Raw genomic sequence first — 24,464 nt, 5'->3', positions numbered from 1 at the left:
TTTGCCATAACTTTTTCCGTACTAGGAAAGCAGAATGATTTTTGGTGACAAATCTTATTTTGACACATACTTTGGAAAATGCTTTGAAATTTATGTATAAATATATTATATTATGTATAAATACACAGTCTTTGTTAAGTCAATGTAGTTATTTACTCTTCTACACACTCCATATTATACTCCATATAAGCTTTTTTTTTTGCACACGCATATCTAAAGGTTTAATGGTGCCAACTGTATCAACAGTAAAATCTCTACCTCTTCCCAACAAGGAAAACCACCAACAATCTAAAAAAAAAGCATGGTTATATGATGTCATGGTATTGTAATAAAAAAATGTGGTTATAATTAAAGTCAATAGGGCAAAAACAACCACCAACAGTAAATTAGGAAGAAAAAATTAAATCTTATGCTGCACAAAAACTAACAATGCATAAAAATCTTTCACATGTCCAAGACTGTGATAAAATGCAAAAAAATAAATAATAATAATAATAATAATAATAATAATAATAATAATAATAATAATAAATATCCACAATTACTTTTTAGATTGAAAATGCATCATTTTTGTGGGGTTTTTTTTCAACAAATTAGTGACATCATTTATGAATTTGGCAATTAAAGCAAATACTTTTTTAACATTAAGGTTTTGAGGACTGACATTAATTAACAGATTTATGCAAAAAAAAAAAAAATCTAAATAATAAATAATTGCAAAAAATATTAATCTGATGTATTTTTACAGCAGTTAAATTCAGTGGATGTTTTCATCCCCAACATAACAGAAGGAAGTAAATTTGAACAGTGCACAAGGCTTAAAATATATCAGGAACAATACTTATATTGAAATACATACAGAAACGTAACAATATTACACATTATACTATTTATATTGTATTTTGATCAAATAAATACAGCTGTGAAAAGTATAAGAAACTACTTCAAAAACAAACATAAAATGCATCAAACTTTTAAACACTAGTGTTTATAAAATATCATAATTATTTTGTATCTTTAATGATTAAATATAATGGGACATGTCATGTAATATACAACAAATCACTGTAATGAAGTTAAAGGAATCAATTTGAGCGAATAAGCTCAACTTCTGTTCACGAAAGAAAGTTAACAAGGAACATGAGCAAATGGATGAAAAACACAGACATCGCCATGCTAAAATGTAATTACATCCATATAAACAGATGGAACCATTTTCATGCCTCAGAAAGACGAAAAGAAGAACAATTTGTAGTCTATTATGCCTAAACTGTACCTGTGCTTCAGAAATAAATGGCACATCAAATCAAGCAGTTTTTACTTCAGCTAATCAACAAAGGTATACAGAGTATTGCATTATGATTTCTTTATTTCCGTCTGTTTGTCCTGAAAAGCTTTGGAAAAAGTGTATAAGGAGTAAAGGATGACAAAACTTTCATTTTTGCATGAACTATTCCTTTAACCGCCAGAAGGAAACATAATGAATTCAAAATTAGGGGGATGTCAACTTTTACACAGGGGGGATATATTCCTATTTTTGTATTTTGGAAAGGATTGAAATAATTTATGCAGCTGCTAAAGGCTAGTACTAAATAAAACAAGAACAATTACCAGCATCAGCCTGTTGAGAAGTGTACACCCCATGGCTCTTGATCTAATGTGCTGCCTTGAGCATCCGTGAATGTTTGCAGCCTTTGATCACACAGATGACAACACACAGATATGGTGGAATAAACAATGCTTGGCTGTTGTTGTTTTCTTTACGCCTGGCATGCATTATTTTTATTTACTCTTTATAAACAATGGCATGTTACTAAGTGTTATTAAATAATATTTGAATGGGTGCTTTCTGTAAATGATGGTAGAAATTGATGATAAGGAGTTGTTTTTTTTTGCTCAACTAATTAATTAAATAAATAAACAAACAAACACTGAATGTGTGCCATTTAGATATATGCCAATATTCAATAACTCAATATACTGTGACTGCTTTTGAAAAAAAATGTTATACAAGTAGATGGAAAAGCAAATTTCTAATCAGCCAATTACATGGCAGCAACTCAATGCATTTAGGCATGGTTGATCTGCTGCAGTTCAAACCCAGCATCAGAATGGGGAAGAAAGGTGATTTAAGTGACTTTGAACATGGCATGGTTGTTGGTGCCAGACGGGCTGGTCTGAGTATTTCAGAAACTGCTGATCTTCTGGGATTTTCACACACAACCATCTCTAGGGTTTAAAGAGATAGTCCAAAAAAGAGAAAATATCCAGTGAGTGGCAGTTCTGTGGGCACAAATGCCTTGTTGGTGCCGAGGTATGCAAAAGAGCATCTCTGAACGCAGAACACGTCCAGCCTTGAGGCAGATGGGCTACAGCAGCAGAAGAGCACACCGAGTGCCACTCCTGTCAGCTAAGAAGAGTCAACTGAGGCTACAATTTGCACAGGCACACCAAAATTGGACAGCAGAAAATTGGAAAAACATCGCCAGGTTTGATGAGTCTTGATTTCTGCTGCGACATTAGGATGGTAGGGTCAGAATTTGGAGTCAACAACATAAAAGCATGGACCCATCCTGCCTTGTATCAACGGTTCAGGGTTGTGGTGGTGGTGTAATGGTGTGGGGGATATGTCATAAAGTTAAATCATCTCAGACTGGATTCTTGAACATGACAATGAGTACACTGTACTCAAATGGCCTCAACAGTCACCAGATCTCAATCCAATTCAGCATCTTTGGGTTGTGGTGGAACGGGAGATTTGCATCATGGATGTCCAGCCGACAAATCTGCAGCACCTGCGTGATCCTATCATGTCAGTATAGACCCAAATCTCTGAGGAGTATTTCCAGCACCTTGTTGAATCTACGCCACAAAGGATTAAGGCAGTTCTGAAGACAAAAGGAGGTCCAATGTGGTACAAGGTAAGTTGTACCTAATAAAGTGGCCGGCGAGTGTATGCCAATATTGAATAATTCAAGATATGACTGCTTTAAAAAAAAAAAAAAAACATCACACAAGCAGATGGACAAAGTATGCTTATACTATAAAAATAATCTGGTCCAAGCACTATTTGGATATGGGTCAAAGATTACAATGAGTGAGAAATATAATGACTGTGTAAATTTGATGGATTTATAAGGACTGATTTTATTTATCGACCTCATTTATTTAAGTTTAGTTGTTTTCCCACTCAGTTTGACTTTTGTATGATCAAAGGTTTTAATTGTTTTTAATTAAAGTCAAGTTTTGACCGCAATTCTTTAGTTGAAACTGGTTTGGACTTGGAGTAAACATTTGATTCTGTATTTGATTCTGTATTTTGCTTTAGAATCAATAAAACTGTTGAATCGCTAATAATTCAATACACCATAAGAGTGTACATGCACAATACTGGCATCATGGAAAAGATAAAATATGTCAGTTATTATAAATTAGTAACTGAACCCATTATGTTCAGAAATGTGCAGATATTTGGAAAACAAAATACACATACACAAGCGGGCTAATCATTTCTTCAACTGTACATACAATAAAATATTTGTAACCCTTTCTAGCAGTTTAGCTTAATATAATGATAATATCTTGGACTGTGATAAAAGTTTGAGCAATTAATTGCAACAAGAAAACCTGACACCGGCAGAAGCCTAGTCCCGTTTGCTAGTTTAACCCCTTCCACAGCACCCCGATGAGGTCGCACTGAGGTGCTGTGTTTATGAATAGATTACACCAAAAAAGACATGAGTAACCTTGAAAAACTCTACATCAGTTTAATACACATTAATAAAGACAGCTGAACAGCATGTGAGGTAAAAGGCACTTAATGAAATGTTTTCCACTTCTGGGACAAACTGCAGTGCTGGAGACATGACATCAGCTCTGATGTGTTCACCTCATCTCTAATTTATGACACATACAGTCGGCTGTCAATGCTTTAAATCATTGATTAAACCACAGATCCATGCTTGCTGGATTTTTAGCATGGATCTTAACCTTCGTGTCACCCTAAAATCCAGATCATCCGGTTCTGTAAGTAAGGATAGTGTCATGTATCGTAGTGACTTTCTGCACTTTTGTCAGCCTTTCGTTGTGTTTGGTTCTGGTTCAGTTGGCAGGGCATGTTCATTCAACAAAGTGTCTGAATAAGCCACGGTCCTGGGAATACGGCTGAAAACAACATGTCAAAGTATGACTGCGCTTTTGCTGTCTTTTGATACATGGTGGTCGGGGACCCAAATGAAAGGACACAGAAAGCGTTTTTGGAGATATAAAGGATGCAAGGGGTTTTGAAATCACCTCAGACTGTTCTTCGGCACGCGTGACCTCCTCCTGCAGCAGATTGTGGGCAGTCTGGGGGCTGTGCTTCTCCGTGAAGGCCTCTGGAAGAACACAAACACTTCATCTCAGTCGGGCTCAATTCACAATGTGACGTACTGCATTAAACTTCATCATGTGAAAGGAGGGAAAAGTCGAATTTCTGTGACTCTGCAGAAAACAAGTGGCTTTGCTGATTAATCTAAAGTTATACGACTTCTGTTTTAATTATTTAAAACACAAAAGAACAAATTTTAAAATTAAATCAGAGAGAATTTTAATCAGTTCTTAAAATAACTGTATTTTCTAAGTGTGAAGAACATGTTAATAATCCTCAAGAATCATTTTCCAATGTAAATAACAAAAACAAACGGTCACACTTAAATATGTACTTACACAATATTAATAATTAGTTACAATGTATTAATTGTGTAAATACATGTATTTACTGTGTACTTATCCTTGATTAAATACCTGTATGTAGTTACATCTGTAATTAACTTCTGTAATTACATTTGTAAATACACTGTTGACCATACCTTACACCTCAACACACTCTTAAACCTACCCATGCCACCAAACCTGTCCATATCCCTACCCCTATCCCAACTCACGAGCACCACAAGTGTTCTCAAATACATTATGAACACAGTAAGTACAATGTATTTATTTTTTCATGCAAGTACATAGTAGTTAAGGACACTTAATATAAAGTAGGACCAAACAAACAAACAAATTGTGGACAGTTGTTACACGATGAATGATGTTAAAGGCTCACTTTTAGAACAATTTATGCCAATAAAATTAAATAAATAAAGAGAAGAGATGAATGACATCAATTGAATCAATGATTTTGACAATTAAACAAAATTGACCTGATTTTAAAGTGAATTTGAAACATCAAATGAGAAAACTTTAGCACATCCCGTTAACCCTTTCATGTGTCAGTTTACTCCAGCTGACCCTCTTCAAAGACTAGAATAAACAAGATGTGTCACTCGTATAGTTTTGAATAGGGAAAAGTGTAACGGTCAAAATGGCGAATCAATGCTCGCCTACTTATAAAGGACCCAATCATTGATCGTTATAGACTGAAGTTTCTCTGGGCGAAAAGCTCAGACCAGATGTGCCCTTTTACAACAGTTTGGCTGTCAACAAGGGCATTGGAATCTCAGCAAATACTTGCTTCACATGGACAGTTGACACATGGACAAATCTGTGCTTTTAAATGAACCAAGTGCACTTAAAAACAAAAGTTTTTTGGTTTTGTAATCTGTATGAAACGAACGCGAGGTACAGTCACACATCATATGACAGAAATTACTCAAACGCCCACAGACTTGTAAACAAAGAGTCGCTGTCATTTCTGGAAAAGATTTACCATCAAGAATAAGTAGTGGATTACTTCAGAAGAGCAGCTCGATCAGACGATCATTATACAGTGGATGATAATGTGTAACATGGCCATAAATGAGGTTTGTGTCGTGATCTCGTTCCTTTCGAGTCTGCATGCGCATTAAGTCAACCTGAAAATATGCCAACTTTGTTTGATTTGAACATTTAGAAACAAAACTTATGAGAAAAGTAATTTCATTTTATTGGTGATTCCAAATTTGCAAGGTAATCATAAACTTGTCAAACAGTTTTGGAGAATTAGATGTTTCCCCATTCAGAAGCATACTGCCCGAGAGGCATTTCAAACATAGTCACCAAGTGAAATGACTTGCCAATCCATTGCGTTCTAAAGTTCCCATAGCGACGCATCAAGTTTATCACGTGACCCACCAGCCCCAATGATCTATGTATATGTCGTATTTTGTTTCTTTATCTGGGAGAGGAATAGCGAAAATATTCTGGTAACATAAACAGTGTGTATCTTATGTGAATAAAGCACATCGTCCAGTTATATTGAATAATTATTATTGCTGTCTCCATAGACATTCGAGTGTATTTTACAAACCTTAAATGGTTTGTTTTGCTTGTAGTTATGTTTATTCGAAACATAGAAACCGAAAATAAATGTTATTTGCTTGAAAGCACAGATACATTGTGATTTATGACAGGCACTGCACACCTCTTTCTGTGCCTCAGCGCATGCTGTCAGATTTAAGTTCTATCAGTTGATAATGTGCTGTGAACTTTCTAATCACACCAGTGTGATCGTACGGTTCAGGGACCAGCCAAAGCTGATTACACTGGCATGATCGTATGCGTGAAAGGGTTAATAGTCAATGTTTTTGTAGCTTGGTGTGAATGCTGTTATAGTTTTTGTTTAACCCTTTACAATAAGGTTGCATTAGTTAATGTTATTTACCTAATGTTTACTAAAATGAACAAACAATGAACAATATATTTATTCCAGTATTTGTTCATGTTAGTTAATGAAAATGCAATTGTTTTTTGTTCATGTTAACTCACAGTGCCTTAACTAAGGCTGAATTTGTATGTTAATAATGCAATAGGTAATGTTGACCTATGATTATTAAACACTCTACAAGTATTGTTCATAATTAGTTCATGTTAGTAAACACATTAACTAATCAAATGTTATTATGAAAAAGTTTTGGTTACCGTTATCATTCTTGGCATGAACAAGCGTACATTTCTTTCTGATTCCCACCAGAGTAAGCAAGTTAAACTCTTTTCTTCAAGGATCAAGCGAGCTGTGAGTTAAAGCACGCTCGCTAAGCTGTCAGTCTGTCAAGAAGGGTTACACTTTTGAATGTGTAAGCGTACATGAGATTTGAAAGCTTTGCATCCGAGGACAGAGCCCAGAATTGCTGACTGTTCTCCACATACAGCTAATGTATGACTTCATGCTATAAATGATTTTGGTCCTCTTGGTGTATGTTGTAATAATGGCACATTCATATATACTTGCTGCTTTTACAAATTACTTGCTTAAAATGGTGAAAAAACTTATTTTGACAGTTTAATTGCATTATGTTCATTTGTTAACGTTAAACGAAATAACATCAATTAAATTGTTGTTGACATGACTAATTGGGTATTTTATGAAAGGCTTTCAACATGCTCTGTGTGGGATTGTATATCAACAGGAGGGAAATAGGTATAGGTGTAATCATGGTTTTATTTAAAGAGGACACTTATTTTGGAGATTTGAAAAAGTTTTGGTTTACCACTGTGCATAAGAGTAGCACTCATGCTGAAGATGCCGGCAGCTTTATTAACAGCAATGATGATTGGTGCTTTTTTTAATGAGCAATAACTCTGCTAATGTCAGTCAGTCTCATTTTCATTCATTCATTCATTTATTCATTTTCCTTCAGCTTAGTTCCTTATTTATCAGGGGTTGCCACAGCGGATGAACCGCCAACTATTCCGGCATATGTTTTACACAGCAGATGCCCTTCCAGGTGCAACCCAGTATTTGGAGACACCCATACACTCTCACATTTTAAAATAACGGCCAATTTACCTATAGCACATGTCTTTGGACTATGGGGGATATAAGAGCACCCGTCGTAAACCCATGCGAACACAATGTGAACTGGCCCAGCCGAGACTCAAACCAGCAACCTTCTTTCTGTGAGGCGGCAGTGCTCATCACTGTGCCACCCAGTCTCATTTTATTTTGCCCAATTTAAAATGTTACATTTAAAAACAGGATAACAACAATATACAATAATTAACAACAGGCAATATTATTTTATAATTATTACAATTATAGAAACATTATTATCAACTATTAGAATGACCACAGAGGTCAATCCAATCATTTATAACTGCATCAAATTGAATTTGTTACATCATTTTTATATCTGAAGCTTCTATAGATTCTTTAGAATTAAGCTTTAAATGCGCGTCATCACATTTTATTAGGTGATCACCTTAAAATATAAAACTTTTTTGGTAATATAATCTTTAATTGTGTACAATTATGTATGATTTTAAGTGACTAGAACGTCCACAAAGGTGCCTTGTAAGAAAGTGAAGTTTTTCTACCAGAGTAAAACAGAAAAATTGTTTTTGAAGGTTAGAAAAACATTTCCCAAGTAAAGGTGTGTTTTGGTGTGAGAAAGTTGTTTTTGTAAGCAGAAAGTTGCTAGGCAACACATGCACATATATTTTTAAATATATTTTCAGCTGGAGATACTGTTGTCCTAAAAACTAAAGGTATCGAAAAAAAAACAAACAAAAAAAAGTAAAGTAAAAATGTTACATATACCACATGTATACCATTTTGGCAGTTTAGAAACTGTGACTTTTCCAAACCTCTATATATCTCGAAAGTTATCGTCCCATGCCTAGCTGAAACGCATGTGGCCAATTTGATCATTAAAGCCATTCAAGGTAGAAATACTCAAAACCCTTTAGCATTTTGTAATTTTTAATAAAGTCATGTTAGACTAAAATATAAACACATTTAGGATTTTTGTTTTGTTTTTAATGATCAAAACTATTTCTTCAGTAGTTCTCGTCTCAGATAAAGAGATTTATGCCTCGTTTCCACTGAGTGGTACAGTATGGTACGGTAGGGGTCACCTTTATCAAGCTTGTGCCTCCACTACTAAAAGAGTACCAATGGTCAATTCAGATCAATGATAGTGTGAAATAGCCTACTGTAACATCTGCAATTACACAAAATCAATAATTTAAAGCAACATATATCAACACATACAGTCTCTGAAATGTTATCAGAAAAACTACACACAGCGTACATTTAAGCCTTATTTGGCTTCAAAAACAATACTAAGCATACAGCCAGTGAAAACCTCATCTGTGTTTTTTATTTTCACCAGCACATATTTAATGTTAACATATTGTTAAAAAGTAATCTTGAGTTCATAATAGCCCAAAAGGTGATGATAATAGTTAAACTTGGTAGTTTGTTCATGTTTTAGGTTGCTGAAAGAATCATTTGCTCCTTTGTTTTTTCCGGCTTCCTTTGTTTTTCATGTTTCACTCTGGCATTTGACCATTTCTGAAAGAATTGGGTGTCAGAAGTGTTTCAATAATCACGCGCACGTTCGTATCATCAGCTTAAGAAGTTAGTTATTTCGAATATAGACGACCACACGAACGATCGCGAGCTTTTTGGAGCAAGAGAAATCGCTTGCACTTTTAGACGGGCTCATAAAAGAACAACAGAACACGACAGATTTTGTTCTTCTTGGCTTTGTGGCTGCTCATCAAGTGGAAAAGTGGTACGGAACAGTTCGCTTTTTGATATCGTTTGACAGTGGAAACGGGCCATAAAATTATTTGGCTCAACAAAATTAAACAGAGTGTAATACTCTAAAAAGTTAATTTATGTTGTCCCAAAACAAACTAAGTTAACTTAATAGTTTTTACAAATTTAAGTGGATTAAAGGTAAATCAATTGAATTGTCCTCCCAAAAACATAAGGATTGGGTTGTTTCCTCTCATGTTAAATGTAGTTTAAACGAGCAGTAAAAGTAATTTTTTGAGTGTAGTTAAATTCGCAAAACTATTCAATCGAATCGAAGTGACGATCTCATTTGCACAAAATAAATTTTACTCTTGGATTCTACCTAAATTAAGTTAAAATATTATATTAATAAATAATAATAAAGTCATTGAAATGTGTCGAAATGAGTCATAAATATATTAGGTTACACCAATGCTTTTTATTTTTAGTGTTAAAAAAAAAAACAGCTCAGCAGCCAGTGTCCCGCTGCACAAACAGATATGCGGGTCTCTAAGGGACTGGTAACCGTGTGCCAGCAGGACAAAAGAACACCACAAGAGTGTGTGAAAACACATTTGGAGTGTGTTCAGCTGTGAAGAAGCTCTGGAGTGTCTGTTTAAAGTGCATGGGTGCAGCGGGCGGGCACTCAGCTCTCTTTACAGTGTTATTGCAGGGCCCTGGGGCTGAGGGTGGATGCAGTCACTTTCTGTTAGCTCTTGTCCACTGATGACAGTGAGGGGCCCAGACCTTCAGTGTTGTGCTGGAGTCGCTGTGGCAACCAGCAATTATGTTAATGTGCAGATGTGCAGAGTCCAGAGGGGATGTGAAATGCTGAGTTAGTGCACCGAGGCCGCAGACAGGTCACGCAATGACACCATTTGAGCTCCTGTAAGCCGGAACCGATCAACAAACAAACCTCCATAACAGGATGGAAACAGTTTGAGAAAATTACTTGGGCGGCACCATCGTAGACTAAAGGTATCTCGTGGTAATTATGTGGCAATGGATGATTATAATGGTTGGTTTTTCAATGGAAAACTAAATTTTATCTTAATTTGGGTTGAAGTTAAGATGCTGGAGTAAATACTTGTTTTATTAACTGTACCGTTTATACCATGGTAAAGGGTGAACAAAAATGTCCTTTCATTCATAATGTATGAGCTGGCTTATAATTTATGGTGAACATTAAAATTAAAGTAGATAATTTTTGCACTTTTGTGACACTTTAGGTGTTAAAAAATATCCTTTTAAAATCATGATTGAAAATTGTATCATGTTTAACAAAATATTCCAAATAATTGATAAGAACATGCATCTTATCTGAACATGCAGCTCAACTCCTTGTTCAAGCTTTCGTTCTCTCCAAACTGGGTTACTGCAACTCTCTACTAGCCAGGCTCCCAGCGAACTCTATCAAGCCTCTTCAGCTGCTCCAGAACGCAGCAGCACGAGTGGTCTTCAATGAACGTAAAAGAGCACATGTCACTCCGCTGCTCATCCGTTTGCACTGGCTGCCAGTTGCTGCTCGCATCAAATTCAAAGCTCTGATGTTTGCCTACAAAGCGACTTCTGGCTTTGCTCCTTCTCATCTGCTCTCACTTCTGCAGATCTATGTGCTCTCCAGAAACTTGCGTTCTGTGAATAAACGTCGGCTCGTGGTTCCATCCCAAAGAGGGAAGAAATCACTTTCGCGAACGCTCACGTTTAATCTGCCCAGTTGGTGGAATGAACTCCCTAACTGCATCAGAATGGCAGAGTCACTCGCTGTTTTCAAGAAACGACTAAAAACTCAACTATTTAGTCTCCACTTCACTTTCTAATCTGCAATTGCCTCTCTGGATATACCACTAACTGTTCTTAAAAAAATAAAATAAAAATAAATATGTACTAAATTACTAAAATATTACTAATACTTTCCTTCTAAGACTGTACTGACCTGAAACTTGCCTATAGCACTTATTCATTGTTGCTTAGCGTCAGCTAAATGACTAAATGTAAATGTAAACAACATGCTCAAAATTACTTGTGAAAGAAAGAATCATATATATATATATATATATATATATATATATATTTTTTTTTTTTTTTTTTTTTTTTAAGTAGTACTGGGCAATGATTTTTTTTTTTTAAGTTTTTACATAATATAGGTGTGTGTACCTTGTTTATTTATTATGTAAATATAAATAAAGACATGCATGTACAGTTGAAGTCAGAATTATAAAAAAAATAAATAAATATATATTATATATATATATATATATATATATATATATATATATATATATATATATATATATATATATATATATATATATATATATATATATATATTATAAAGCATAATAGTTTAAAAACTTATTTCTAATAACGGATTCATTTTTTCTTTTCCATGATGACAGTAAATAATATTTTACTTGATATTTTTCAAGACACTTCTGTACAACTTAAAGTGACATTTAAAGGCTTAACTAGGTTAATAAGGTGAACTAGGCAGGTTAGGGTAATTAGGCAAGTTACTGTATAACGATGGTTTGTTCTGTAGATTATCGAAAAAAAATTAGCTTAAAGGGGCTAATAATTTTGTCCCAAAAATGTTTTTTTTTTTAATTAATAACTGCTTTTATTCTAGCCAAAATAAAACAAATAAGACTTTCTCCAGAAGAAAAAATATTATCAGACATACTGTGAAAATTTCCTTGCTCTGTTAAAAATAATTTGGGAAATATTTTTAAAAATTTTATCAAATCAAAAGGGGGCTAATAATTCTGACTACAACTGTATATATTTAAAAAAAATGTTTATATTTAGATATAGTATAAAATGTATATGGACAACATAATGTACAATTGAGGCGTTTTTAGGCGAGAATGTAGTTGTTTTGTAGCAGAGCAAAGCCGTATGACGTTGTCCATTCACAACATTGGGACAGAGGCCGCGTAATAAGCCCTTAGAGGGGAAAATTCAGCGTAAAACAACAAATTACAACTGATCAAATCATTATAAATCTGGTAAGTGACTTTCTAAGTGGATCTCTCTCTTTTGTATGTTGTAGTGCTGTATTTATATCAGTAATCGTAGTGTGTTGAGTGTGAGACGGGACTCATATCAGGAATGTATGTATTTTGTGCTGGCCACAATTTATATAACTTGGAGTTACTGTTTGGTTGGCCATCTGTTTGTTTCTCATGCATCTCCTGTTTTCCTTACTGTAGAGTAATTTAGGAAAATAAAGAAAGAAGAAATGCCCAAACTGCCAAACACAACAGTAATTTGCAAGTGTTTGCCTTGCTTTGGCTTTTTATGGGTTAATTATGGTGATCTCCCGATTGCAACAAAGAAATACTGGGAAATCTTTGTAGATAGATGGCATTTAATGTCGTTTAGTCTTATAATCTTAAAATGTGAACAAAATCACGTTTTGTCATCACTTTAGACATTTCGCAAGAGAATCATTTAAACACTAGCTCTAAAGTGACGTTGGTAAATTAGTAACGGTTTCTGCTGTTCTGATGTCAGCTGCAGATGTGAATGAATGGCGGAAGAAAGAATTTTTAGACTCTCCATGTTTGATTTTCTTTTTTATATACACGATTATGCTGTTAAACTGTTGTATAAATGCAATATCACACTTGTAGCAGTGCAATATGGCTGCATATCGTCACTGGTGGTGGGACACTAACGCACGCCTAAATATTTTAAAAAAGCTTCTTCTGCTCACCAAGGCTGCATTTATTTCAACACAAATACAGTACAGAGTGTAAAATTGTGAAATATTCTTGCACTATAAAATAGCTCTTTAAAAGTACTTTGTAATTTAATTTATTAATTTATTCCAGTGATTTTGATGATGAATATTCAGCTTCATATTATTATTGGTAATAGTGATAAAAGCAATACTGACTGAATTAATAATTTCATGTGAAACAACATATAATAAAAAAGTACTTATTTAAAATAGTGTTTTTACATTAAATTATTACTACCTTGATCAACAAAATAATTTTCTTTGAAAAAAAAAAAAAACTGAAACTAACCTTTTAACTGGTATTGTGTGTGTGTGTGTGTATCTGCTTTTATCCTAGCCAAAATAAAACAAAGAAGATTTTCTCCAGAAGAAAAAAATATTATCAGACATACTGTGAAAATGTCCTTGCTCTGTTAAACATCATTTGAAAAATATAAAAAATAAATAAATAAATAAAAATTATATATATATATATATATATATACTGTATATATATATATATATATATATATATATATATATATATATATATATATATATATATATATATATATATACTGCATATATATATATATATATATATAAATTGCATGTAACATTTTTGTATAGTTATGCTTAAATGTATGTGTATGTGTCACATGTATAGTATGTATGTACTGCACATAATAAATATATATAATACACACAAATATATCATGTCAGAACAAATTTGTGGTTTGGATTAATTACGATTCACTTTTTTCCCAGTTGTAGTAAAAAGTTAATCAAATTAAATAAAGACTATTGTACTAAATCTGACACAAGCTCTTTACTTTTTAACACTTGACTTTTCAGAGAATCCTGTAAAAAGTATCCTAGTCTAGACTTTCTGAATAATTCTGGATTCCTGACTGTAAAATAAAATACTCCACTGAAAAAGCCCAATGGAACGATATTTATTTTAAACTTATAGTAAAAAAAAAATGCTCTTTTAAATATTTTTAAAAAATATTTAATGAATCTTAACTAAACTGCAATGCATAGGAAAAAAACATTTATTATTATTATATAAATATTTTAATATATAACTTATTATTATTATATTATTATATAAATATTTTTTAATCTACTGCATCTCCAGACTTGTTTTACCACTCCCTAGTTCAAATGAATCCATCTGAGCGTCTCTAACACAAGGAAAACCCACATTTCACCCTTAATTCATCCTGCCACTCATCTGGATCGACTCCAACACTTAGATCAGTCAGACACGCGCCGTGCCAATAACCCACAACAAAGCCTTTAATATTGCAGCTCTGAGAACATGAATAAATCAAAGGGCTGCCATATACCGTACGCCACATGCATTAATGTTTATCTATGCGTTGTGCCAGCGTGAGTAAGGGGGGAGTGGCACACCACGTGCTCGACCTCGGAGAGACCCACGCCATCAGACACTAATGGAAGGCGACAGACGGCCAAACAAGCACTTGGGGAGCAGCTGTGGGTGACCTACATACTGGGGAGAAAACATGCAGATGGGCCGCGGGGCGCTTCCTTCACGCCGGACACACTACTGGAGCCAGAGACATGACCTGGGGCTTTTAGGCCTTTGATGGAAATGAAGCTGAAGACCTAGTTGCTCTTATGGCAACATGACGGCAGTGTTGAGCGAGTTACACAGTAATTAATTACTAGTAGCAGCATCATTAAAATGACTTTCATGTAATTACTTGACTTAGCACTGTTTAAAATCCACAAAAATCCTAATGAAGATACAATAGAAATTAAACTTTTAATTCTTTAATTTCAAAAACAAAAATGGCCTTTTAGCTTCCTGAAAAATATATGCTGGTTCACACAATACAAAAAATTAAGCATTTGTTTGAATAAATTAAATACTAAGTCAATTCAAATGCGTGAATAGTAGAAAAATATAAGCACATGATGCGATTGACATAGAATTGTTGGCCACAAAAACCCGGAATTCTTCTCAACTGTGACTACTGTGCAAGTTCGAATAATTCTTCAGCTATAATTAACTAGAGTGAGTGACGTAGTGCTTCGCATCTGGTCGTGTGAACCCTGCATTAAAGTCTGTGAAATGAAAATACATTTGAATTAAATTCTAATTAAAATTTAGTAACGGTATGTTAGTCTTCTAATATTAATAAAGGTAGTGTGTGCAACAAAAAAGTGATCAAATTTGCATTCAGAAGATGTAAACATCCAAAACTGGCGGTTTGTAACTTCCAAACAATCCGCTTGTAAAGTGTGACATCACGGACACCTACTACTGAGTCCAAGTGCTTTATCAAACGGTTCACTACCTGAACAAAGTCTTGTCGCCTATCCAATTTTAAGAGCAACAAATAATAACTTCATCCAAAAACAAACAAAAAGCACTCAGGGATAGCTCAAATATTTGGTTGGTGCTCTTTGGGTAAGGGATTCATCTAAACAACAATAAAAATCAGTCCAAGGCACTCGACTTGACTTCAAATTAGCGCTGCTCAATTCTGGGAAAAATCATAATCACCATTATTTTGGTCATAATTGTAATCACGATGATTCAAAACAATTATCAGTTGAAGTCAAAATTATTAGCGCTCCTGAGAATTTTTAAAATAAATATTTCCCAAATGATGTTTAACAGAGCAAGGAATTTTAGTAGTATTTCCTATAATATTTTATCTTCTGGAGAAAGTTCTATTTGTATTATTTCGGCTAGAATAAAAGCAGGTTTAAATATTTTGAAACCTATTTTTGGGTCAATATTATTAGCCCCTTTAGGCAATATATATATTTTTTTTAATTGTCTGCAGAAGAAACTACTGTTATACAATGACTTGCCTATTTACAATAATTAAGCCTTTGAATTTGAATGCTTGTATTTTGAAAAATATCTAGTCAAATATTACGTGCTGTCATCATATCAAAGATAAAATAAATTAATTATTAGAAATGAGTTATTAAAACTAATATGTTTAGAAATGTGTTGAAAAAAAATCTGCTTTCCATTAAACAGAAATTGGGGGAAAAGGGTTGCTAATATTCAGGAGAGCTAATAATTATGACTTCTACTGTATATAGTTTTTTTTCCTCTCTGCAAAGGAAAGAGAAATAAATACAATAGAATAAAATAAATTATGAAACAAACTGTGCTTTAAGCATCTTCACTGTAAAAAAACACTTTAGCTACAAAAGTCCTTCAGTCAAGAGCAGTGAGGGAATTTCTCCTTTTGTTATTTGACTAATACTGATAAAAACAGGCGGCAGCAGGAATATTGCGCTGTTACTTTAATGTTTCGCTTTCACATTTCTCTTGATCCTCAACTTGTTTATTACACAAATTTTGTTATTACACAAGTTTTGACACCTATTTGACCATTAAAGTGCTCACATTAAGATGACTTTAGATGCTCTGCTCGTCAAAGTGTGTGAATGAGACCGAATGCTGACCGCATGCTTCTGACTGTTTGTGCGCACGCACGCACGCACACACACACACACACACACACACACACACACACACACACACACACACACACACACACACACACACACACACACATAAGCATGCAGTTTAGTTCGCGCTTTTAAGAGCAACAAATGTTTACAACTGGAAAGGGTGCGGTAAATAATGGAATAATCGTTTATCTCGATTAATGGTTTTTCACAATCGTTAGAAGCCAAAATCGAAATCGGATTTTCAATTAATTGCACAGCCCTATTCAAATTGATCATTTGGTATCAGAAATGGTTAACGGCAAGGGCCTTTAACGCTTATTTATTACGCTTTATTACGCTTATTTTACCAAAATAAAATATCACCATGCCTTGATTTTTAAACAATTAATTAGGGCAGTAAGGTCTGACATCTTAACCCAGACATGCTCAATAATGTTCATGTCTGGTGACTGGGCTGGCCAATCCTGGAGTACCTTGATCTACTTTGAAATTTGGTGTGGAGGCTGAAGTATGAAAAGGAGCGCTATCCTGTGAAGAATTTGCCGTCTCCTGTGGTTTCTAATGTAATGGGAAGCACAAATGTCTTGATACCTCAGGCTGCTGATGTTGCCATCCAATCTCCAGATCTCTCACACGCCCCATACTGAATGTAACCCCAAACCATGACTTTTCCTTCACTAAACTTGACTGATTTCTATGAGAGTCTTGGGTCCATGCAGGTTTCAATAGGTCTTCTGCAGTATTTGTGTTGATTAGGATGCAGTTCAACAGATAATTCATCAGAAAAATCGATCTTGTCACTTTTCCAAATGATCAACTAGAAGTCAAGTTATTGTTTGTTGCTCTTACAACTGAGATAAATGACAATACTTTTGTCAGGTAGTGTATGGGTAGGCTCAACAAATGGTAATAATAAATGTTTACAAAGCACTGTAATACTTTAGAAAAACATGCCTAATATCAGGGCAAGAAAGTGATGAATTTTGTGTTAAATTCTTTTTTAAATATTGGTGTCTGTGATACAGCAAGTCCAGAGACTGTAGTGTACACCTTGGTTTTAAATAATATTTACTTTAACATGTGATATGGCTAAAAAATGGTCATAAAAGAATATTTTCTCAATTCAAATGAGTGGTTGGACCCGGAAACAGTATTTCATACCTCATGACTTGACAAGCAATGCTCTCTTGTATGACATGTCCCGCCACATTCAAGACGCTATTTGCTATATGGACTTGAGCTCATCTACACTTACTGACAGAGTTGTGAAAAAAATCAACAAATAAATCAACGTCAACAACCACTGGTGGTTTTTAAGGGGGAGGAGCTACTAGATGCCCCGCCCAGTCTTGACGTTTCAGTTTTAATCACACATCCAACAAAAATGCACATTTCGAAACACTTCACAGTACCTTAAAGCATTTAATAATGAACAGCAATCTTTAGTCGTGAATTAGATAAGACTTTTTTTTGATGGTCCATTTGAGTATTAGTAGACTGTCTGCTTAATATCTGCTGATACTGCTCCTTCAGAGCCTACCTCAATTTGGTTGGCCCTCCATGAAAGCATAGTGGTGTTTAATTTTATATATTGTGCACAAATGTTTTGCTCCAAACAAAAGGTCTTTTGAGGTCTGACTTTAGTTTGCTGTTAGTGTTTGTAATATTCACTATGCCTGTTCTCTGCAAAACATCTCATCATTTCACAGGAAATCCACCCTTGTAAGTGCACTCTAGCATGCTTATTTATTCCAGAAAACAGTATAATGCTTTCAGCAGTCTGCAACATTTTACAAAGATTTATGTTCATTTTAATTTGGGTATTTTTGTTTACCTCTTAATCCTGTATTTCTGTAACTATGGACAGAACACTGGAATGCTAACAGTGCATTTAAATAGCATTATAATACTTATTTTATTTTTACTTCTTTATTTAAAATAGCTTTTATGATCAATATTTTATTAATATTCATATTTAGTGTTATAAGTATAGGTGGGCGTAGTTTTTTTAAAAAATCTAGATTAATCTAGAATTATCTTGTAATTAATTATAAAATTCTCGGATTATAAAAATGGCTTGCCAAACTGACAACTTCGGGGTTTTTTTTGTTCCTTTTTTTGTTTCTTCATTTTGTCCATGTAATTGTCTGCTTCCAAGACTTTAGAAACATAGTTTGATGTTGCCGCCATGTTGCCATCTTTTCGCTGTACTGGTTGTTACCAGGTTACGGAAAAAATAATATGCTCATCGTTACTGGCCGATAGGGGCCAGTAACAATCCTGTCTACTCTTCCGAGCGTCTTTTCACCGGGCAGTCCTTATTGTTGAGCCCTGCTAACTGTTTATTCAGTTAAACATAAATATTGAACTGCAGGCCTACATAAGCTAGAAACTGTGATTTTTGATTACCTTAACCTGACTAAAGTCATAACTGAACTAAACAGAAATGGAATTAAGACATGTGGAGTATGCATATAGTAGTGGCATCATTGAAGTAAACACCGCGATTAAACTATTACCCTCATGTATGACTTTTCGCCATATTTTCCGACAAGATGCACACATGCGGCTGTCAGTAAAGGACTGCACACACACACACACACACAGACACACACACACACAGACACAAACACACACACACACACACACACACACACACACACACACACACACACACACACACACACGTGTTATTGTAACGCGTGATGTGCGTTATTAAATTCCATAACACTCTTACATACTTGTCAACATTGGGATGTTAAAGTAAGGGATATGCCCACCGAGATAAGGGAAACTAATTACTATATATATATATATATATATATATATATATATATATATATATATATATATATATATATATATATATATATATACTAGTTGTGTTTGAAAAAAAACACCAAAATCGACATCTTTATATGTTATTATTATTAATTGTGTGCTTATGTCTGTTTAAAAACGCACCCAAAAGCCAGACTTTCTCTCCTCTTTAATTCGCGTGTACAGAATCCATTTGGGAAACAACATCTGTTTATCACTATGGAGCATGTCAGCTGACAGTTATGCACCATTATATGACTGTTTTGAGGATTGTATAGGATGGGTGATGGCACCTGTATTCAAAAGGAAAGGGAATTGTGCCATTTTTAGTATTTATTTATGTGTTTTCATTCCTAAACAAAGCGAAAGCACGGAATAGACTCACGTTTAAGAGCAAGGGGCGACCCCTTGTGGTTCGAAGGTATAAGTTGCGTATAGGGAGGCTCGGCTGTTAAGCGAAAGACTGGAAATACGGAAGAAATACGGGAATATACTTTTATGGGATGATAGCGGGATAGAACTATAAAATACGGGAGAATCCGAGGAAAAACAGGAGGGTTGACAGGTATGCACTCTCACCAGTCCTTACTATTTGCGTCTATGTTTGTCACAGGGCATGAATGAAATGTTCATGAGTTAAAGTGATACTGCCTCAAAGTCAGGTATCCTGCTGATTTGATTCAGAAGGGCACTCTTTTTTCAGTCGGCTCATCGGTCAGATATACATCCGCGATAAACTATCAAGGTGAAAGTCACCACAGCTTGCGTAGAAAAGACCCAGCTCCCAAACCAACTTTGAGAATAGATTACTGGCGATATTTTTTTAAACGCACAATAAGAGTCTTGTTAACGTCGATAACAGCCCACCACTAATAAATACATTACATTTTATGGCAAAGGCAGCATTATACCATCTAATATTCATATTTTATTTCAGTTTCATTTCAATTAATTTTCTTTTTAGTTAACAATAATCACACAGCTCAAACCACCTTTCAAATGGTTCATCTTTTCAAATTCATCTTTCCAAAGGCATAAATGAACCTGATCTTACTTGCACACAATTGGACGAGAATCAACGAATCTATTTTTGTCAAGCCTATAAATCACTCTCAAGTCAGTTCAAACCTAATTATTTTTTATCTCGCTACTTAGGTGAATATTCTAATTATTATGTCAGTAAAATATGCATGAGCGTGCCTCTGAGCATGAGATATTGGCTGAAGCTGCTAAATGATTAACTGAGGCTTAATTGTTCATTGCGGATGCATGCAAAAACACATTCTCAAGTGTTGAACAGCGAACCAGACTTAGCATGCGAGATCCAGTGGAGCAGTCAATTTTTCAACGAAATGCACCCTGTCAACCCAAGTCATGTGTCAATGGATTGGACTCATTACTATGCATGGAATGAAAGTGCCATTTACACAAAGCCACCTTCAAATGCAACACTTCAGCAAACAGTTTTGTTTGCGGTGTGAGCTAAAGCTGCTTTGTCATCTTTATCAGCCTAGTCCATTCAAGAAAAGTCTCGCTTTCTAACAATTCACCCTTCTTTCTACAAATAACTTCACTCTAAAACGAGAAAATTAAAACGGAATCAAAAGTGGGTCTTTGGTCAATTTAAGCCCCATCGATACGGCAACAGATTTAGGTCAATCTACAAAAGTTTAATGTACTTTTGGCCTTTCATCCACACAACAGCAGCTTTTGTAGATACCCTCAAATAAACACTTATATTGGGATGCAGAGTGGAAAAATCTCACAACGCCATGTAAACAGGCAAAATAACATTTTGGAAACTAATGATGCCACAGTCCAAAAAAGGAAGAACGCTGCACAACAATTATTAGCAACAATACTGGCATATTACATTGTGTGGGTTTGATTGTGCATATTTTAAACTTACTTACAAAACAGTTTATTACATGATTATAAAAAGAAAGACTAGCTCACTGCATTCTTCTTCTTCTGTGTTTGTTTACTGTGTTTGTGCCATACATAGAACACCGTTATAACCCAGTTTTACTATTTTATGGACCCAGACATTTCCTGAATCTATACGTGTATGACACGAAATTCGGAATCCACAAAAAGAAAAAACAAGCACTGCTGTCTGGATGTAGCCGTAAGTGCTATTATAGCACCTATAAAGTAGCTGTTAAGCCCAACAATTGTTCTTCAGCAGTTCATTGGAGAGGTTAAGGTGCTATAAAAAGTATCTTTAAACATATAGGTGCTATGAAGCAAGTGGTTACCCTATTATTAGCCAAAAAACTGCTGTGGCAGGTGCAATAATGTTACACAGAGCTGTTCCCAAGCTGGGGACTATTTTCAGGTGCTGCATAATATCATTGCGCCTGCGCCAGCCATGGTACGGCAGCAAAGTTCCTTGATTATAGAATGAGAGTATAGTTCCTAGTCATATCCGCCTAGAACTTTTCATTTTCTCTTAATACACAATGAAGCTACAAAAGAGTAAAACTTTAAATACAAAAATGATCAAAACTTTTTATAAAATTTTGTGAACAATATGCTAATGGTCTAATCTAATCCAATGTTTTATGCTAAGCTAAGCTAAGCCTGCCACACCCGAACATTTGCTGAATGGATTCAACAATTGTAAAATTGAACTGCTTAATTGTAGGTAACTTGTAGAATTACTATTTTAACATGTAAATTGGAGTGTTCCGTTAACTTACTGAGGGATATTGTGAAGTTATTCTGTACTCGCATTCTGAGATTGAATTCAGTAATCCAAAAAAGTCCATCTACATCACAATTAAAAGTTCACCACAAATAGCTGATGACCTGATCTTACGATGAGCTCTCCACTAAGATCTTCTCTCATTCTCGTGAGCAGCATCTTGCTCAGGCTCATGTATTCCCATTAGCCAGGCCCACTTATTTACATATCACAATATACACAGAAAAAAAATTGATTAAAGTTGACAATTAAGGTCACTATCATACACCCGGTACAATAAGGCGCAAGACATGTTTGGCACAATTTGTTGCTATTTTCAGACCAGCGCAAGTGTCATTTTCACTTTTTGCTGCACATTATTTACCTAGAAAATCTATTTGCACAACTTTGTGGACTCATGGGTGTTCCAGTCTAAAAAGGAGGTGTTTTAAGGTGCATTGTTGGCACGTTGCTATTTTAAGGAACTGTGCAACTGACTAACTATAAGCTGGTCTAAAGTCCACCGTAGAGTGCGTTGGTTATGCGCCTATGCAGGTCTTTGGGATTAAAATGTTAAATTGTACAAAAAGGGCTTTTTCAGCTTATTCATGACAATCTGCATTTGTAGAATGTTAATATTATTAGCAGTATTATGTATTATATGCATATTCATATTTGTTATATTAAAAACGAGTTTAGATTTGTCCACCTGTCAGGTTTTGGAGATGTATGCATCACCATATGAGAGCAAGACATGTGTTTAGACATAACTCAGTTTTTTGACCACACTTCATTATTATTTTTCATTTATTAGTTTACTTGAAATTAGAACTGAATACAGGAATAGTTATGAAACAAATATTTGCGCTTAACAAACTAAATTAATTATGTAGGCTAATGGATGTCTTCAGTGGAATGCGTACAACACAATTTCCTCATCCATAAAAGTAAAGGAGTAAAGAGTAAAAGTAAAGTAAAGAGAAAGTAAAGAGGCTGAATGGAGAAGGCTCATTCTTTATCCTCGCGCTGCAGATGGTTTGTTTGACTGTTTTCTAACTAGTGAAGTGTTCAGTTTTACACTTACAAAGTCTGCCATGTAAATAGCAAATGCGTCATGGCGTGACACAAATGATAAAGGGAATGGAAGATGAGACTCTGATTGGTTTAAAGCTTGTTATGCTCAAAACACACCCTGAACTTATTAAGAGAATAAGCACAACCGTGTAAGACTATGCGCGGGGTCACAAACCTAATTTTTTTTGTCCCTAAAATAGCAAAAGTGGATTCAGACACGCTCAATGCTTTTGCACCATGCGCTTTACACTTTGTGCCTAGAGTGTTAAATTATAGCCCTTAATCCCTGGAAATGTCATATTTGGTCATCCCACAGAGCCCTAGGCTATGTACAAATTTAACAATGTTAAAAATTCAGCAAACATTTTGTTTGTCTTGAGAGTTAAAGCTGATGTCATCCTAATAAGCCTTATAAATTCCAGAACAGTCTTCACTTTCTGTAATTCACCCTTTCTTTCCGCAAATAACTCATTGTGTCCTGCCACAATGATGGACGGTATACAAGCACAAGAGTGACAACTGCTCTGAATAATTGATTATCTGAAATTTACTCCACACAGTTTAGTGCGCATTTCCTTGTGTTGTGTTTAATGGAACTTTTAGCAAAACTACTTCTAATAGGCTTGATAAATGTGTGAGCGCATACACAGGAAAAATTGAAGCTCTTTTTTCTTCTCTGCAAGCGTGCACACACACTCCCTCGCTTCCTGTCAAAATAACAGAACGGTGGGTGTTCTTTTGTGGTCTTTACAGATAAATACCACCGGCTGCTTTCCTGTCATCAGAATGAAAGGAATAACTTCAGACGGCTAACGTGTCCCGTTGGGTTTGCACGCGAAAAAACCTGCACATCACATCCTCTCACGCTCACGTGTAAATGATTAGCACAGAAAAAAATTAAGCCTGAATGTTCTAAATCAGTATGCTGTTCGTTTTCTTTTTTTGGAATCCAAAAGGATAAGCTATTAAAAATGTGAAATGTGTGTGTAACCGTTCACAGAGAAGAGGTCAATAGGAACCATAAAAAGCAAAGCATACAACTTCGGGTGTGTGCAATATTTAGATTACATTTAATTAATTTTATTCCAGCTAGAATGCCACTATAATTCAAGCTATGAAAGCAAAAAATATCAAAAATTCTGGATTTCTAAATTAAATTGCTCCATTTAACGATAAGATAAAAATGTTGAGTAATATTATAATTG

At 34.8% G+C, this 24,464-nt stretch overlaps 2 protein-coding genes across 6 annotated transcripts in view; one reads left to right on the top strand and one right to left on the bottom strand.

Annotated features, from left to right (window-relative positions):
- Nucleotides 1–24,464, top strand: part of mcama (melanoma cell adhesion molecule a) — a 638,953-nt gene that overhangs the window by 288,591 nt on the left and 325,898 nt on the right. The gene's annotated exons all lie outside the window — the stretch shown is intronic.
- vps37d (VPS37D subunit of ESCRT-I) overlaps nt 1–24,464 on the bottom strand; it is an 81,642-nt gene that overhangs the window by 11,020 nt on the left and 46,158 nt on the right. Inside the window, exons 3-4 of one of the 2 annotated variants that reach the window (XR_015492040.1) lie at nt 3,762–4,376; nt 587–3,657 (exon numbers count right to left, since the gene is read on the bottom strand). Coding sequence is in view for 1 of the 2 variants with exons in the window: in XM_087254625.1 (XP_087110751.1) it covers nt 4,294–4,376 (83 nt within the window). In the remaining variant the exon portion in view is untranslated. Of the gene's footprint in view, nt 1–586; nt 3,658–3,761; nt 4,377–24,464 lie in introns of those variants that run through there. The other variant, XM_087254625.1, reaches the window with a different exon arrangement.

The sequence above is a fragment of the Danio rerio genome, chromosome 5 (genome assembly GCF_052040795.2).
Source record: "Danio rerio strain M-AB ecotype USA chromosome 5, GRCz13ab, whole genome shotgun sequence".
Lineage (NCBI taxonomy): Eukaryota > Metazoa > Chordata > Actinopteri > Cypriniformes > Danionidae > Danio > Danio rerio.
Note: the sequence above shows the minus strand (reverse complement) of the source record. Positions and strands in the feature narration are given on the sequence as shown.